The sequence below is a fragment of the Myotis brandtii genome, unplaced genomic scaffold, assembly GCF_000412655.1.
Source record: "Myotis brandtii unplaced genomic scaffold, ASM41265v1 scaffold2417, whole genome shotgun sequence".
Classification (NCBI taxonomy): Eukaryota; Metazoa; Chordata; class Mammalia; order Chiroptera; family Vespertilionidae; genus Myotis; species Myotis brandtii.
The window spans coordinates 55,231-71,826 of NW_005359133.1; the positions used below are offsets into that span (position 1 = coordinate 55,231).

Below are 16,596 nucleotides of genomic sequence, written 5' to 3' on the forward strand. Positions count from 1 at the left end.
GAGGAGGAGACAAGGATGAGGACAAGGAGGAAGGTGGGGAGGAAAGGAAGAGAGAGAAGACAGAAATCTTCATTTCAACAAAGTTTTGTTCTTTTTAGAATGATGATCTCTAAAGCTTGTGAAACAGTGAGTAAAAACTTCTTGTCCATTTTCTGAATATCTTGTGTCATTCAGGTCTGGGGACTCTGGCAAAGACAGATGTGGATACCATCAACAGTGGAGTAGTGCCTTATTTGGAAAATGCAGTGATAACTCTGGCTCAGCGTGAGAACTCAGTGGCTGTGGAGAAGGCAGCCGACCACTACAGTGAGCAGATGGCCCAGAGAGTGAGCTTCCCCACACACATGCTGCAGGAGCTGCTGGACCTGCACGCAGCCTGTGAAAAAGAAACCATTGCAATCTTCATGGAGCGCTCCTTCAAGGATGACAACCAGGTGTTCCAGACGAAGCTTATGGTAAATATGTCTTAGCATAGATCCTTCCTAATCTCTGTTCCTCTAGATTAATGCCTACACATCCCCTTTTGACCCATAGTTCATGTGTTTCCCATTGTAAAAGAAGTTTGGATTCATGTGAGTGACTGGGATCTATAGTCTATTACTAATCCTTTTTCTGAATGATTGGTTCTTTATTTCCATTATGGCAAAGCAAATTAACATGTACTTATTAGGAGTTTGCAAAAACACATAATTTTTTAGTTCACTATTCTTCAGGTGAGTTCCTAGCACAAGATGTATGGTGCTCTGCTGTGTTTACCAAGAGCTGAAAACAAGACTCAGATGTTGTACACCTGAAATTAATATAATGTCATTAGGAAGCTCATGGGAACTCCTCCCCATCTTCAAGGCAGCAATGGTGCATTGTATCCTTGTCTTTTTTTCTTTTTTTTAAAAAAATATCTTTGACTACCTCTCTGCTACCAACTGGAGTAAACTGCTTTTAAAGTCTTCCTGTGTTTAGGAATGCCCATTGGAGTAATCTTTACTTCCTAAAGTTAGCCAGTGCCAGATAAAAATATAATCACAAGATTAATATTTAGCATATTCACAGACCTGGAGACTATCCTGTGTGGACACCAGGGGAGAGAACTCTGGGGAACTACATAATTCTGCCCAATATAAACACCTTCAACTTGTTTTTGTGTCTGTCATTGACCATCTTACCAAGTTACAAAACTCTCACTTCATACAGAAGAAAAGCAATATGATTATAATTTTTCAGGTGCTGGAGGCTAAGACCAGAAGGTCATAATAAATGTGAAAAGTCCTCAAAAGGCTGATGGACTTCATGATATTCAGCAGGCTGAAAATCTGCATATTATTACCTTCTGCTGGCTAAACAGCCAAAGACAATTCCCCTAACCTGATAATCTTTTACTGTTTACCAAACCTTACCTTTGATATGTGTGTTTGCTTTGCTAAAGGGCAAAATGTGTAAATAAAAAGCTATGGGTCTGGAGTTTCAGGGAGCCACTCCACTAGAGAAGGGTTTCCGCGTGGTTCCCCATGCCTTCCAAATTTATATTTCTTATCTAGTTTATTCATTTATGTCGCAACCCCTTTTACAGATTCCTGAATCCTTGCTGGAACAGGTTGTTGCATTCAGGTATAACAAAAAATTTCCTTCCCTATATTTTTGCACAATCAAGTCCTTATTAAAATAATTTATGGGACTTCAAAACTCTGTTCATTGAACACTTAACTCATTAGTGGACAATTGGTTTACTGTGTATATCTTTTTATCCATAGCAATCCAAATTTGCAGAGGAAAGTCTACTTCCAGTTATATTGAATTTTCCATTGTTCATTGTTGATGGATGGACTACTCTTAATCTTAGGACCGATAAAGGAACCTTGATGATACTAGATTTCATATGTGGTTTTTGCTAGGGAATTGAATGTAAAAGTTCTCATCAAAGAAAAAACAATGTTTATACCTGTGTAAGGTGGCAGACAATAATTAGACAATGTGGTGATCATTTTGCAATGTATATAGATATCAAACAATTACATTGTACACCTGAAACTTATATAATGTGATATCTCAATTATATCTCAATTAAAAAAACACACACATGGATTTTATGTCTACCAACACCATCACTCACAAGTGTTGAGCCTGAACAGAAGAGAATTGAGCACCTCTACACAGGTCACACAACAAATTGATCTAAACAGGGACTAAAATGAGCTTCTTGATCCTGGTCTATAGTTCTATGCTCCAGTCCAACTTGATGCCATCAAACTGCTTTTCCCAAGAGGATCAGAGTACCCTCTCCAATCTGGGACCCCTTGCTCCCAACCGCTTGCCTGCCTGGTTGTCCCTAACTGCTTCTGCCTGCCTGCTTGATCAACCCAATCACTTCCCTGCCAGCCAGATCGACACCTAACTGCTCCCCTGTCGGCCCGATTGCCCCCAACTGCCCTCCCCTGCTGGCCTGGTTGCCCCCAACTGCCCTCCTGTGCTGGCCTGATTACCCACAACTTCCCTCCCCTGCCGGCCATCTTGTGGCCACATGTGGGTGGCCATCTTGTGTGAGGGCATGACGGTCAATTTGCATATCACATCTTTATTATGTAGGATGACTTCCCCAGCAAGAAGAGTCTTTTTCCCCAGCAAGAAGAGTCTTTGTTCCTTGTTTCCTCAGGCAATGGAGGTCTTCCAGAACTTCAAGCAGTCACAGGCTGCAACAAAGGAATTCATTCTACAGGCTGACAAGGCCAGCCATGGGCAAACTACGGCCCGCGGGCCGGATCCGGCCTGTTTGGCTGTTCTATATTGAAATTAAAAAAAGACCGTACCCTTCTATGTAATGATGTTTAGTTTGAATTTATATTAGTTCACACAAACACTCCATCCATGCTTTTGTTCCGGCCCTCCGGTCCAGTTTAAGAACTCATTGTGGCCCTCGAGTCAAAAAGTTTGCCCACCCCTGGACAAGGCCCTCACTGCTGGGGAGAAGGCTCTAGCACAGTGATGGCGAACCTATGACACGCGTGTCAGAGGTGACACGCGAACTCATTTTTTTGGTTGATTTTTCTTTGTTAAATGGCATTTAAATATATAAAATAAATATCAAAAATATAAATTTTTGTTTTACTATGGTTGCAAATATCAAAAAATTTCTATATGTGACACAGCACCAGAGTTAAGTTAGGGTTTTTCAAAATGCTGACACACTGAGCTCAAAAGGTTCACCATCACTGCTCTAGGAGGAACAGGTCAGGGCTGTGAACATGGAAAGCAGGGAGGTCCCTGCAGTTCCCCTAAATGTGTGAGAACGAGTCCTTAAAACAAGGTGTTTCTACTAAAGGATTAAAACAACTTGGCTAAATCAAAAAGTAACCAGGTGAATTTCAATTACTCCCTCAGGTAACAAGTGCCTTTCCATCTCATTCTGAAACCTGCTTTGCTCCTATTGTTGGTAAGAATATTGAGAGATTCCTCTCGGCCATTTAAAAATCATTTTAGTCTCTTTTATTTGAAGGGTGAAGCTAGGTATAATTTTTATTTTCTTATCTCTGTAAAACCATTGTGGAACAGCTGAAAAAGCCAAGACAGAGGCAGTGGAAAGAAAAGAGGAGCTGCTAAGACAAACACTGAATGAAAAGCAGCAAAAAATGGAGGCTCAAGAGAGAAGTTTCGAGGAAATCATAGCCCAGATGGAGGAAAAGATGAAGAGAGAAAAAGAAATCCAAGAGGGATAGCAAGATAGAATACTGAAGCACATTGAGAAGGTAAATATGAGTGGGGTGTGGGCAAAGCCTAAAGGACAGTCACCTAGTTCCTCATGAAGGCAAGACCAAAAACTAAAGTCATTAACCCTGAACAAAATCCAAAGGTATATGATTCAGTGAAATGTCATTCAAAAGCCCTGTGTCTTTAAACCTCAGCACCTTCTGTGGTATTAGAATTAGCAGGGTTCAAATAACATGACCCAGACTCATGAACTGCTGTTCGTGGTGATTATAGGGTCCTATTGTGTCCACAAGTGAAAAGGACTTCAGTTCTTAGGATGTTTGGTACACCCATCAAGGAGTATCAGATTATATGTGATGTGAAATATGGGATAATGAAAGATCAAAAATGTGCTACATTGGTTTCCACATCTGTCCACTTCATTCTATACAACCAGAGTAAATGTATTTTTTGGCCTTACCTGGAGTTTGATAGCTCATGTTCGCTAGAGTAAGCAGTTCCCATTATCTGTAACGGCTGTGGTCTTCATACTTCACTGAAATCAAGAAATAGTTAGAAGTAAACCTCCATTCTTCCCAAGAAACATGCTTAGGAATGAAACACATTCCTGGCATAAGTTGTCAGGCCAGAGCAAGTCCCAACTCCTCCCCATCCCTAGTGAGATCCTGCTAAAGGACCTTAGGAAGGTATAAACCAAGGATTCTCCTGCTACCAGATCTAGAGGTTTGGAGATATTGGACAAAAGCATAAAAGAGCTATTTTAATTGTTTGTTATATGGGTCATAAAATTAAATTGAATTAATGCATGTATTGTTGGGTTTTGGTTAAACCCATAGTCTTTATTTCTTAATTGTAACTTCCTCTGCATATTAGGAAGAAGAGATATAGAAGAAATAAAAAGAGAAGGAGATAGAGGAAGAGATGAAAGAAGATATTGAAGGTGAGAACAGCTAATAACACTCCAGATATAAAAATAATTAAATTGTACTTAAATTAAGAACTCTGCTTTTTTGAAAAAGCACATTCTTTTTGTATAATGGAGACAAGTCAAAGATTGGAAGTAACTATTTGCAAATCACACATCGAATAAAGGACTTGTATTTAGAATAATTAAAGAATCTTAAAACTCAACAAATATTTTACTAATTGGAAAAGCAAATATCCCAATTAAAAGCAAAAAATGATATAATTTAAACAGACACTTCATAAAAAATATATTTGGGTGGCAATAAGCACAGTGAACAGCATCATTAGTTATTAACAACATCATTACTTATTAGAAAAGTGGAAATTCAAGCCACATTGAGATATCACTGTGCACCTACTAGCATGGCTAAAGTTAAAAAGAGGAGACATCTCAAGTGTTGGTGGAGATGTAGAGTAACTGGAACCCTTATCCACTTCTGGTGGGAATGAAAAATGGTAAATCACTGGGAAAAAGTTTTTCAGGTTTTTTTTAAGGTAAACAAATATCTACCATGCAGAGTAATAATTTTGCTTCTACATCTATCCCCAAGAAAATGAAAGTTGGTGTGCATATGATAGCTTTATTGGTAATAGCCAATAACTGAAAACAATGTCCATCCACAGGTGAATGATGAACAAATTTTAACATACCCATACAAGCAAATACTACTGAACGATAAAAAGGAATAAACTATCAATACATACAAGAATATTATGAATCTGAAAATAAATATGTTGAGTGAAAGAAGGCAGACAAAAATGTCTACATTCTGTGTGATTCCTTTTATGTAAAATTCCAGAAAAATGCAGGCTATTCCATAGTGACAGAAAGCTGGGCAGTGGTTTTGCCTAGTGATGGGAATGAGGGTTTACTAGTATGTCAGGAGGGAGGAGTATCCTATGGGCATGTGAAGATGAAGCTGTTTCTGAGTGATGGGCATTCTCATAACTTAATTGTGGTGGTGGTTTAACAGGTGTATACATGTATGATAGGTAGGTCAAAACTTATGTGACAGTGTATTGCATTACTATTATACCACAATAAAGCTTTTCCAAAAATAAAAAATAAAACAACAAAAGCATTCGGTATAATAGGAAGCCCTGGAATTGTTGATGTGAGCCATATCAGTGCACCTGAAATCAAAGAATAACAAATATAGTTCATAGTTCTAGGGGATTTTTAAACTGTTATTTACAGTCATCTTTTGCTTACTCAGTGCAAAAATTCTCACAACACGTTTTCTCTATGAAATAAGAATAAAACAAAAAAGATGGGTTGAAAGGCAAAATAAAGCTGTAACAATTTAATCCTCATGTTTTTCTGCTTATTTTTCTTCCTCTGAAGCTATGAGAAAATTGTTTGATGAAATGGAAAAGAGAAATCAGCAGATGATGGAAGAGAAAGAAAAGAGTTTTAAGGTACAGGTGAAACAATTGATTGAAAAGATGGAAATGGAGAAGGCCCAGAACATGGCAGAGCAAGAGAGGATTCTAAATATTAAATTTCAGGCCCTGACCAGTGTTGCTCAGTGGCTAGAGCGTCGGCCTGTGGACTGAAGAGTCCCAGGTTCGATTCCAGTCAAGGGCATGTACCTTGGTTACGGGCACATCCCCAGTAGGGGGTGTGCAGGAGGCAATGAATATTAAATTTCAGGCATTCAAATCTGTCATCGCCATTTTATCGTCCACTGCACTGAATCAAAAACATGCTTAGAAGTTAGAGCATTATGTCAAATTAAGGATTTTTCTAGTCCAAATACTAGTAGATACTTCATCCTCATACTACTTCTACCTGTGACCATCTCTGGTTACCAAAGGGAATTATTTGCAGGATAAAAATCTCATGAAATTCTTAATTATTAACTCACTAATAAGCAGTAGCCATTCACTGCCAGGCACTGTGCAATGGCTTTTCAGTCACAGTTATCAAATTCTAGTGTTAAGTTGTAAGTACTATGATATTCTCATTTTCAAATGAGTAAATTGTCATTTCATGAGGGAAAAGTAATGTTTCAGAGTCCTGACTTGTGGAAGAATAGCTGGTCTGTCCTGCTCAGTGGAGTTTAAGGTGATTCTCTTTCTGCAATACCTGGTATAACTTTATCTCCATAGGAATCTTAATGAATAGGAACACTCTGTGACTATATACACAATTAATCATGTAATTATATACCCAGGCTGCCTGTATGATCCTGTTCTCAGGCTCTCCTATGAGTCATTGTTGAGTCCAGATGTTCACCCAGAAAAACAGAATGGACCGGAACAGGCCGTGATCTCCTCAACTTATTTCTGTTACCTTGCCACTGAGTTTTGGACAGTTGATCTAAGTTCCGTGAATAAACATCTGCCATGATTCTGAATCATGTAGTAGCCTTCCCAATGGAATTCACTCATCTTTCTCATATTCTTATATAGATATTTGATAATCCACACTATCTAGATCAGAGTTGAAGGAGAAAATGATATAATTTCCAAGAAGCCTGTGGTGCTTCAAAAACTCATGAAGGATTAGCATAGGTATTGAAAAGGGAAATAATTTGACATGTGTGGGAAATGTTTTACATTGTATGATTTCAGTCTTTATTTTTTCTCTCAGGGGTATATATGGTATTGAAGCATAGTAACTTTGATCTTGTATAGAAAACTGCAGTTTAACATTCCTGCTATTGTTTGATAATCCCTTGTTCTGTAAACTCTGTCATTATAAACTCTGTCGCTTTAAGACAGTCTGTTATTCTGTAAAATAACTTTGTTTTTAGTTCAAATAACAGAAAAAGATAAACTTAACTGTCTGACCTTGCAAGCTAGCCATCCAATGTAATAGACTAATGCTGATAATAATTATGCCAAGTACAAACTCATTATGTGTTCAAGGTTACAACTGTGTATAACAATAACTCACACAGAGCCCTTTGTAATATCTGCAAACAAAGAGGCTCGAAGAGTATAAATACGGGAGACTTCCTGTATGTGTTGTTCAGAATTTGACAGAGGTAATCTGCTCTGAACCTGTGCACAATAAAGATGACTCCTAACTAATTGGCTCATCAGGCGTCTTGTTCAGCTCGCTGCTTTGCGATACAGCAGTATCTCAAGGAGCTATACCAGGAAAAGATGAGGAGATTGCAACATGAGATAAATTTTTTGATGGCGAAAATAAAAAAAAGGAAAATGTATCATACAATAAAAACCCCAGGAACATAACTTCCTAACCAGCCCCATCCCCTCCACAGGGAACACCTTGACTGAACAACTTAGAATGTCACACATTTGTCACTAAACTAAAATCAGAATTATGATGCTTGCAATTTTGTTGAACCAAAAAAGTTTGGAAAGATGAAATAAACTGCAAAGACAATGTCTTCCCTACAGAGTGATTCAATTCCTGCTGAATTATAGTAATAATGATTAGTATGACTCTTACATGGATTCTTTATTTGTAAGAATGTTTACTAGCTTAGAGACACTTGAAATTGTATGAGATGCATCTTACAATGAGGATATATCAGGCGGGTTCTGTTCAGTGTAGACTTGCTCTCCATCAGATACTTCACCCTTCTAAACATTCTAAGCTTCAGGCTATTGCTCAATGGTCTGCTTTGGTTTGGTGAGAAAGTTGGAGTGATGTAAATTTAAGACAAAGCTGATGGATGTGAACAAAACCATAGGACACAGTTGATCATCATTCCTGCCAAGCAGTCATGGGCTGGCTACAAATCAAGGAGACCTGGGACAATTGACAGACAAGTGTAGAGAGAGTACAGTACTTGATTGGGTGGTGGCTACATGGTCTGTGGGCACAGATGGGACTCTGGGATACTGGTAGAAGAAGTACTTGCCTCTGTGCAAAATGAATTTATGTGTGGATGCTTCACCCTCCCTGTCTAGGAAATTCTTCTGGGTAATTACTATCCATCCACAGGCCACCCACCTCTCTGTCTTTTTTTCTCTTTCCTTAGTCTGTTTCTTCCCACAATTAAGAAAGTGAATTCTACAGTCATAGAAAGGGAATTTTTAACTCAAATTTGAAAAAAAAATTCATTCCTCTGTGAACTATCAGTATAATACTGCAAAACTTAAACTAGACTTTATTGTTCTCTCTGCCTTTCTGCTTTTGTGTAGGAACAATATTTTGAAGAAAAAAGTGATAGCTGACCCTAAAATCATACCATATGCAAAAATAAATTTGAAATGAATCATAATCTTAAATATTAAAGTGAATATTTAAAAGAAAGCTTTTGGAAAAGATAAAGTGGAAGAAATTTTTATAATCTTGGTGTGAAAGGGAATTCTTGTGCACTGATGATGAGACTGAAATTGATGTCACTACCATGAAAAACATTATGGAAATTACAAATAAAAATAAACTACCATATGATTCAGCAATTCCACTTCTGGATTTTTATCTGGAAAAAGAGACAATACTAACTGAGAAAAATATATGTACTCCTATATTAATTGCAGCATTTTTTTATAATAACCAAGATATTAAAACACTCTAAGGGTTCATTAAAAACTGAAGGGATAAAGAAAACATGGCATGTACATAATGGAATGTTATTCAACCATAACAAAAAAGGAAACCTTGACATTTGCAACAACATAAATGGACCTTGAGAGCATATGCTATGTGAAATAGATCAGAAAATAGAAAGACAAATATTGTATGATCTCATATGTGGACTCCAAAAAGCAACAACAAAAAAACAAGCCCATTTATAAACAGAATAAATTGGGGGTTGTAAAAGCAAGGGATAAGGAGTAGCAGAAATGGGTATAGGAAATAAAAATGTACAGCCTTACAGGTATAAAATAAATAAGTCATAGGATGTAATGTACTGCATTGCACCTATAGTTAATTGCATATTTTAAAGTTGCTAAGATAGTAAATCTTAAAAGTTTTGATCACAAGAAAATTATTATGGAACCATGTATAGTGATGAATGTTAACTAGATTTACAATGGTGATCATTTTGCAATATATACAAATATCAAATCACTATATTGTACAGCTAAAACTAATATGTGATATGTTAATTATAACAATAAAAAGGAATCAAAATATTTCACTCATTTAAATGTCATAATAATAGTGATTCAGGATTTTTGTGGTTGTTTTGTTTTTGTTTTTTGGTGAGCAGGGTGCAAGGGTGATTTCTTTCCCAGGTTCTTGTCCAGATGGGTTAGAAGAATAAAGCCACGGACAAAATGGTAGGTGAGAAGTACAAAAAGTTTATTGCCAACAGATACTATCTCTAAAACTCCTAATTCTCAGTTTCTATTCCTAAGACTCTGTCTCCCCTGGCTAAGATAGGAGAGGCAGAGAGGTCCCCTAAGAGGGTGGCCACTCTTCTCTTTGTCTTGAGGTATATATTCTAGAGACCCTTCCCTTAATCTAGGACCCCAGTGCTCTCCTCATTGGTCACTCTGCTACGTAGTGTTAGTTTCAAAGGCCAAAGCTCAAGTGGTGCCCCCTCTTTCATTTCCCTTATTTTGCAACATTCCTCTATCCTCTGTGAAAACATGTTTCCTTGTCCCCCTGTTTCCATATCCTGTGACTTTCCTTTATCCTCTGTGAATGTATGTCTTTCTTCCCCCTTATCCAGTGGCATTTCTCTGTACTTCACATATCCATCTTGTCTGCTCAGGTTGGAGTTGCTTTTGATCTGTCTAATGGTTGCTTTAAGACCTAGCAACCATATCTTGCCAAGCCTTGAGACTGAAACCACTGGCTTCTCTGCTCAAAGAGTAAAACAGCCTCTTTTTTTCCTGGCCAGAGATGTTTTATTACCCCTATGGCTCTCCCAGCTGCTCAGGTCAGGGCTGCTTTTGATCTAACTTACGGCTGCTTAATTGTTCAGGCCAAGATGCCTCTATTTTCTCTGGTCCCCCTCCCTTCCTATCTGTCTAATTAAGCTAGCTAGCTACCCTTATCAAAAGCAAAAAGCAAGACACCAGCTAAGAGAAAATAATTACAATGCAAATATCAATCAAAGAACTCGTATTCAGATTATATAAGCAACTCACTTGCCTGGCTGGTGTGGCTCAGTGGTTGAGCATCAATCTATGAACCTGGAGGTCATAGTTCAATCCCAGTGAGGGCACATGCCCAGACTCTAGGCTCAAACCTCACTGGGGTGGCATGCAGGAGATGACCAATCAATGATTCTCTCTTATCATTGTTATTTTTTTTCCTCTTTCTCTCCCTTCATCTCTGAAATCAATAAAAATATTTTTTAAGATAAAAAAAATCCCTTAATTCAGCAATATTCAGCCTTCTTTTCTCAAGGCACACATAAACTATTACTCAGGGTGCTCTTTTAGGAATTAGTTTATGTGTGCCATGAGATAAAAAAAAAAAAGGTTGAATATCACTGCCTTAAATCAATCCAACAAACTGAAACTTTATACCCTTAAAAAAATACCTTCCTGTCAATAAGCATATATAATCACATGAATTTTCAATGTAATAATACTACATGCAAATTAATTTGATCTATAAGTATCTTTTAGAATAATACAAGTATTCTAGAGACTGCAACTCCAAGTACATCGGGAAGGGAAGAAATATACCTTTCTCATAACCAGCATTTAAAAGAAAATGCCCCGAGAAAGTTTTTCAAACAGCCTTATGTGAAAACAAAAAGCAGGAAAACTGTGCATAACTCATAGTACTAAACAGAAAGGAGCTGTGCTCTTGACCTCTAGTTTATTCCTGAGGAACTAGGAGCTTGTTCCTGTTTCCACTTACAAAGGAAATGTGTTCAATACAAATACTTTCCATTTGTCCTTAATCAACACAAGGTATTCCTCACTCGTGAGAAAAACAAGAACCAGAGACTTTTAATTGATAAAAGGGCTGATCAGACTGTCAAGCAGTGAGGATAAAGGGAGACTCACAGCACCAGTATTTCAGTCCACATTTGTGAACACAGAGCCATGGATGAACCTGACTTGACCTTCCTCTTACCCACTGGCTCATCATTTGAGGAAATCCCAAATCAATCAGCAGGGCCTTGTGACTCCATGAACTGCTATTAGGAAACCATTAGCCCTGGCCACTGGGGCTCAGTTGGTCAGGTGCTGTACTGTGCAGCAAAAAATTGTAGATTCAATTCTAGATCAGGACATTTGCCCAGGATGTGTGTTCCATCCCTGGTGTGGAGTGTGTGGGAGGCTGTTTTGCTGTCACATTGATGTATAGCATAAAATTTATTTTCCTATATTTCTATACAATCAAGCCCTCCTTATAATTATTCATGAGAAGTTCAAAACTATGTTCAGTGATCACTTATCTCATTTGTGGACAATTGGTTTACTGTGTATATGTTTTTATCCATAGTAATCCAAGTTTGCAGAGGAAAGTCTACTTCCAGTTATATTGAACTTTCCATTGCTCATTGCCTATGGATGGGCCACTGTTAATCTTATGACCGATAAAGGAACCTTGATAATACTGGGTTGCATATTTGATATTTGCTAACAGAGTTGAATATAAAGGTTCCCATCAAAGAAAAAACAATGTTTATCACTATGTAAGGTGACTACAATAATTAGACATTGTGGTGACCATTTTGCAATGTATATAAATATCAAACCATTCATTGGACACCTGAAGCCAATATAATGTAATATCTCAATTGAAAAAATAAAGGAACCCTGGTCTTCATGTCTACCAACACCATCATTTCACAAATGTTGACCCTGAACCCAAGAGAACTGAGGAACTTTCCACAGGTCACAAAATGAATTGGTCTAAACTGTGACTAAAATGAGCTTCTTAACCATGGTCTATGGTTCCATACTCCAGTCCAACTCAATGCCATAAAACTGCTTCTTCCAAGAGGATCATACTTGGCTTTTCCCTTCTGACAGCCTCTTTCCCTTATATTTCTCCACATTTCTGTGGCAGGGCATCATAAAGAAAAAGAAGGAAAATTTCTTGCTGAAGAATGAAGAGGAATCTCTCAAATATTGCCAGGCTCAGCTTACACAGCTTTCAAAGCCACTGATGGAAGGCATTTTGAGAGGAACTTTCTCTGTACCTGGAGGATACATTCTCTACTCAGGGGAAATGAACAAGGTTGAACAGTCCTATGAATTGGTGCCGAGGAAAGGAGTGAAGGTGAGGAATAAAATGAGGGGGAAGACTAGCCAATAGAGTCAGAGAGTGTTTGTGGGTTCTTTTGAAAATCTAAGACAATAGGACCATTGGTGAAGACATAGCAAAGCATAGCGTTATCTGTACATTTTTACCTTTTACATCTACAATTAGTTAAATACTATTAAATAGGCCAGAATTTCCCCCCTAAATATAAGATTTATTATCAGGAATGTAGATGAAAGAGAATATGTCTTTCATTTAGGAAACAATGCAATAGTTTATCATGCTGTATAAGGGATACATTGTGGGAGCGTACCTGTAGATGCCGCAGCAAACTGCTGGTTCGGGGTGCGTGGCCACTGTGACCTCTGAATGTCCCTCTCAGGTACGTTGGCAGTTGCTGGGGAAATGGAACCAACTATGGTCGAAGGTAGTCTGGGAAACGGGGCAAGTTAATATTAGTAGCTACAGCAACGGGGCAAAGTTGATTAATTAGTACCTTGGTAACAGGGCATTATTGATTAATTATGGTTTTATGTAATTCACTTATGTTTTAGTAACTGCACTTAGCAACAATGATTGATTGTATAACTTTGAAGGAAATAAATAGGCTAGAACGGCGACCGAAAGGCGCCGCCGTTGGCCATTCACCTGCCTGTTGTGTTGGTGTCTTATTTTCCTTTCCACAATACATAATTAAAGAAACAATGTTCTCAACAAGCTTATGATCTTACCTAAGAAGGAAATATAAGTAGTCAAGTGGATTGGTAGGATAATGATTATCATGTAAGTATAAACTAATAGTGGTGATATTAATGATGGAATGATGGTGATGGTTGATCTATATTGAGCACACACTTCCTAAAGCAAGTATATTTTTAGGTTGATCATTTAAATTGATTATCACTTTAATCTTTAGAATAATTTGATTTTAAGTACTAATGTCATCCACATAGTACAGTTGAGAAATGAGATGCACTGAGAACCTCATAAGTTACCTAAGAGCATACAGCCAGCAAGTGGTAGAGGTGGTAGGAAAGGTCTGTGTACCTGGCACCCAGTCAAATCTCAGAAGGAAGTTTAGCACAGCTTATTGGAAGAGGAGGAAGAAGCTATAAGTTGAAGTATCAGTAAGTAGTATCTGAGTAAAGAAAGGGAAGATAAGCATCCAGTCAGAAGAAAAAGAATGTGCAGAGACTGCATACAATTGAGGTGGAGTGTTTGTAGAACTTCCATAAGTGGCAACATTAAGAGAAAACTGGGGTTGCCAAATAGGGTTTTTCCCCAACTAAAGATGTTGAATTTTTTAATTGTGGCCCTGGAAGGAAGGGCACCACTGTTGGATCCTAAGAAAGATGATGAACTTACAGGATCAAATTTGTAGTTTTGTTGAACACTGACTTCCCCAGCAAGAAGAGTCTTTGCTCCTTGTTTCCTCAGGCAATGGAGGTCCTCCAGAACTTCAAGCAGTCACAGGCTGCAACAAAGGAATCCATCATCCAGGCTGACAAGGCTCTTGCTGCTGTGGAGAAGACTCTAAAAGGTACAGGGGCCATAACCAGATTGGCTCAGTGGATGGAGTGTAAGCCTGTGGACTGAAGGGTCCCAGGTTTAATTCCGGTCAAGGGCATGTACCTTGGTTGCGGGCGCATCCCCAGTGGGGGGTGTGCGGGAGGCAGCTGATAGATGTTTCTCTCTCATCGATGTTTCTAGCTCTCTATCACTCTCCCTTCCTCTTGTAAAAAATCAATAAAATATATTTAAAAAATAAAATAAAAGATACAGTGGAGGGTTGTGATAATGGATAGCAGGGAGGTTCCTACAGTGCCCCTCAAGAACAAGTCCTTCTTGAAACAAGGTGTTTCCACAAAAGAATTAGAACAACTTGGCTAAATCCAAAAATAACCAGGTGAGTTTTAATTGCTCTGTGAGGCAACCAGTGCCATTCTGTCATATTCTGAAACATGTTTTGCTGGTATTGTTAGTAAGAATATTCAGAGATTCCTCTCTGCCATTATAAAACCATTTTAGTCTTACCTTTGAAGGGTACAGCTAGGTATAACTGTTATTTTCTTCTCTCTTTAAAACCACTGTGGGACAGCTGAACAAGCCAAGACAGAGGAATTGGAAAGAAAACAGGAGTTGCTTACACAGACACTGAATGAAAAACTACAACAAATGGAGGCTCTAGAGCAGCCGTGGGCAAACTACTGCCCGCGGGCTGTTCTGTCCGGCCTGCTGAGCCGAAAGAGCGGAGGGTTCTCTTGCTCTTTATGTAATGATGTTTACTTTGAATTTATATTACTTCACACAAACACTCCATCCATGCTTTTGTTCCAGCCCTCTGGTCCAGTTTAAGAACCCATTGTGGCCCTCGAGTCAAAAAGTTTGCCCACCCCTGCTCTAGAGAGAAGCTTTGAGGAAAACATTGCCCAGCTGAATGAAAAGATGAGAGACCAAAACACAAAGCTGAAAGATCAGGAAAAAATTCTGCAGCACATGCTGACGGTAAGTCTGGGTGGGATGTGGGCAAAACCTACAGGATAGTCACCTAGTTCCTGATGAAGGGAAGACCAAAACACTAAAGTCATAAACTGTAAAGTATATCTAAAGGCATATGATTCAGATTACTGTCAAGTTAATGGGATCATTCTAAAGCCCCAAGTCTTTAAGACTCAGCACCTTCTGTGGTATTAGAATGAGGTTTCAAATAACATGGCCCAGACTTATGATCTACTGTTTGTGGTGATTACAGGGTTCTATTGTGCCCCAGGTGAATAGGACTTCAGTTCTCAGGATGTTCGGTATAACCATCAAAGAGACCTGACATAGAGCCATCTGGTCTCAAAGTATCAGATTGTATGTGGTATGAAATATGGGATAATGAAAGCTCTAAAAGGTGCTACATTGGTTTCCATATCAGCCTGCTCCATTGTACACATCCAGAGTAAATGCATTTTTTGTCCCCACCTCAAGTTTGATAGCTATATTTTCTAGAGAGTCAGCAGTTCCCATTACACATAACGTGTATGGTCATCCTGCTTCAGTGGATTGAAGAACTAGAACTAAACCTCCATTCCTCCCAAAGAACATCCTTAGGACTGAAACACATTCCTGGCATAGGTGTCAAGCCTGAGAAAGTTCCAACTCCTTCACATCCCCAGTGATTTCCCAATAAGAGACCTTAGGAAGGTATAAAACAAAGATACTCCTGCTACCAGATCTAGAGGTTTAGAAATATTGTGCAAAAAGCATCAAAGAGCTATTTGAATTTTACAATGATTGTTATGTGGATGATAAAATTATATTTAATTGAGTGCATGTATTACTGGGTTTTCCTGAAACCCATAGTCGTCATTTCTTAATTGTAACTTCTTCTGCATCACTAGGCAGAAGAGATTCAGAAGAAATACAAAGAGAAAAAAGGAAGAGATGAAAAAAGTGACTGAAGGTGAGAACAGCTGAAAACACTCCAGATATCAAATAAGAAATTGTAGTTCAAAATTAAGAACTATGCTCTTTGTAAAAATCAGAATTTTCATTCTTTTAGTGAAAAGAGAAGTCACAGATTGGAAGTAACTATTCGCAAATCACACATTGGATAAAGTTTTTGTATCCAAGATATTTAAAGAACTCTTGAAACTCAACAAATATCTCACTAACTGGAAAAGCAAATATCCCAAGTAAAGGGAAAATATGATATAATTTAAACAGATACGTCATCAAAAATATACTTGGATGGCAATAAGCACAGTAAACAACACCATTAGTTAGTAAAACATCATTACTTATTAGAAAAGTGGAAATTCTAGCCACAATGAGATACC

At 38.2% G+C, this 16,596-nt stretch overlaps 1 protein-coding gene across 1 annotated transcript in view; it reads left to right on the forward strand.

The window, feature by feature from the left end:
* Positions 1 to 16,188, forward strand: part of LOC102244723 (guanylate-binding protein 4-like) — a gene marked incomplete at its 3' end in the record, with an annotated part of 47,712 nt that extends 31,524 nt beyond the window's left edge. Inside the window, 6 exon segments of the mRNA XM_014540335.1 lie at positions 175 to 455; positions 12,578 to 12,790; positions 14,210 to 14,312; positions 14,871 to 14,953; positions 15,179 to 15,277; positions 16,159 to 16,188. Of these exon segments, the coding sequence (XP_014395821.1) occupies positions 175 to 455; positions 12,578 to 12,790; positions 14,210 to 14,312; positions 14,871 to 14,953; positions 15,179 to 15,277; positions 16,159 to 16,188 (809 nt within the window).
* Positions 16,189 to 16,596: the final 408 nt, after the last annotated feature.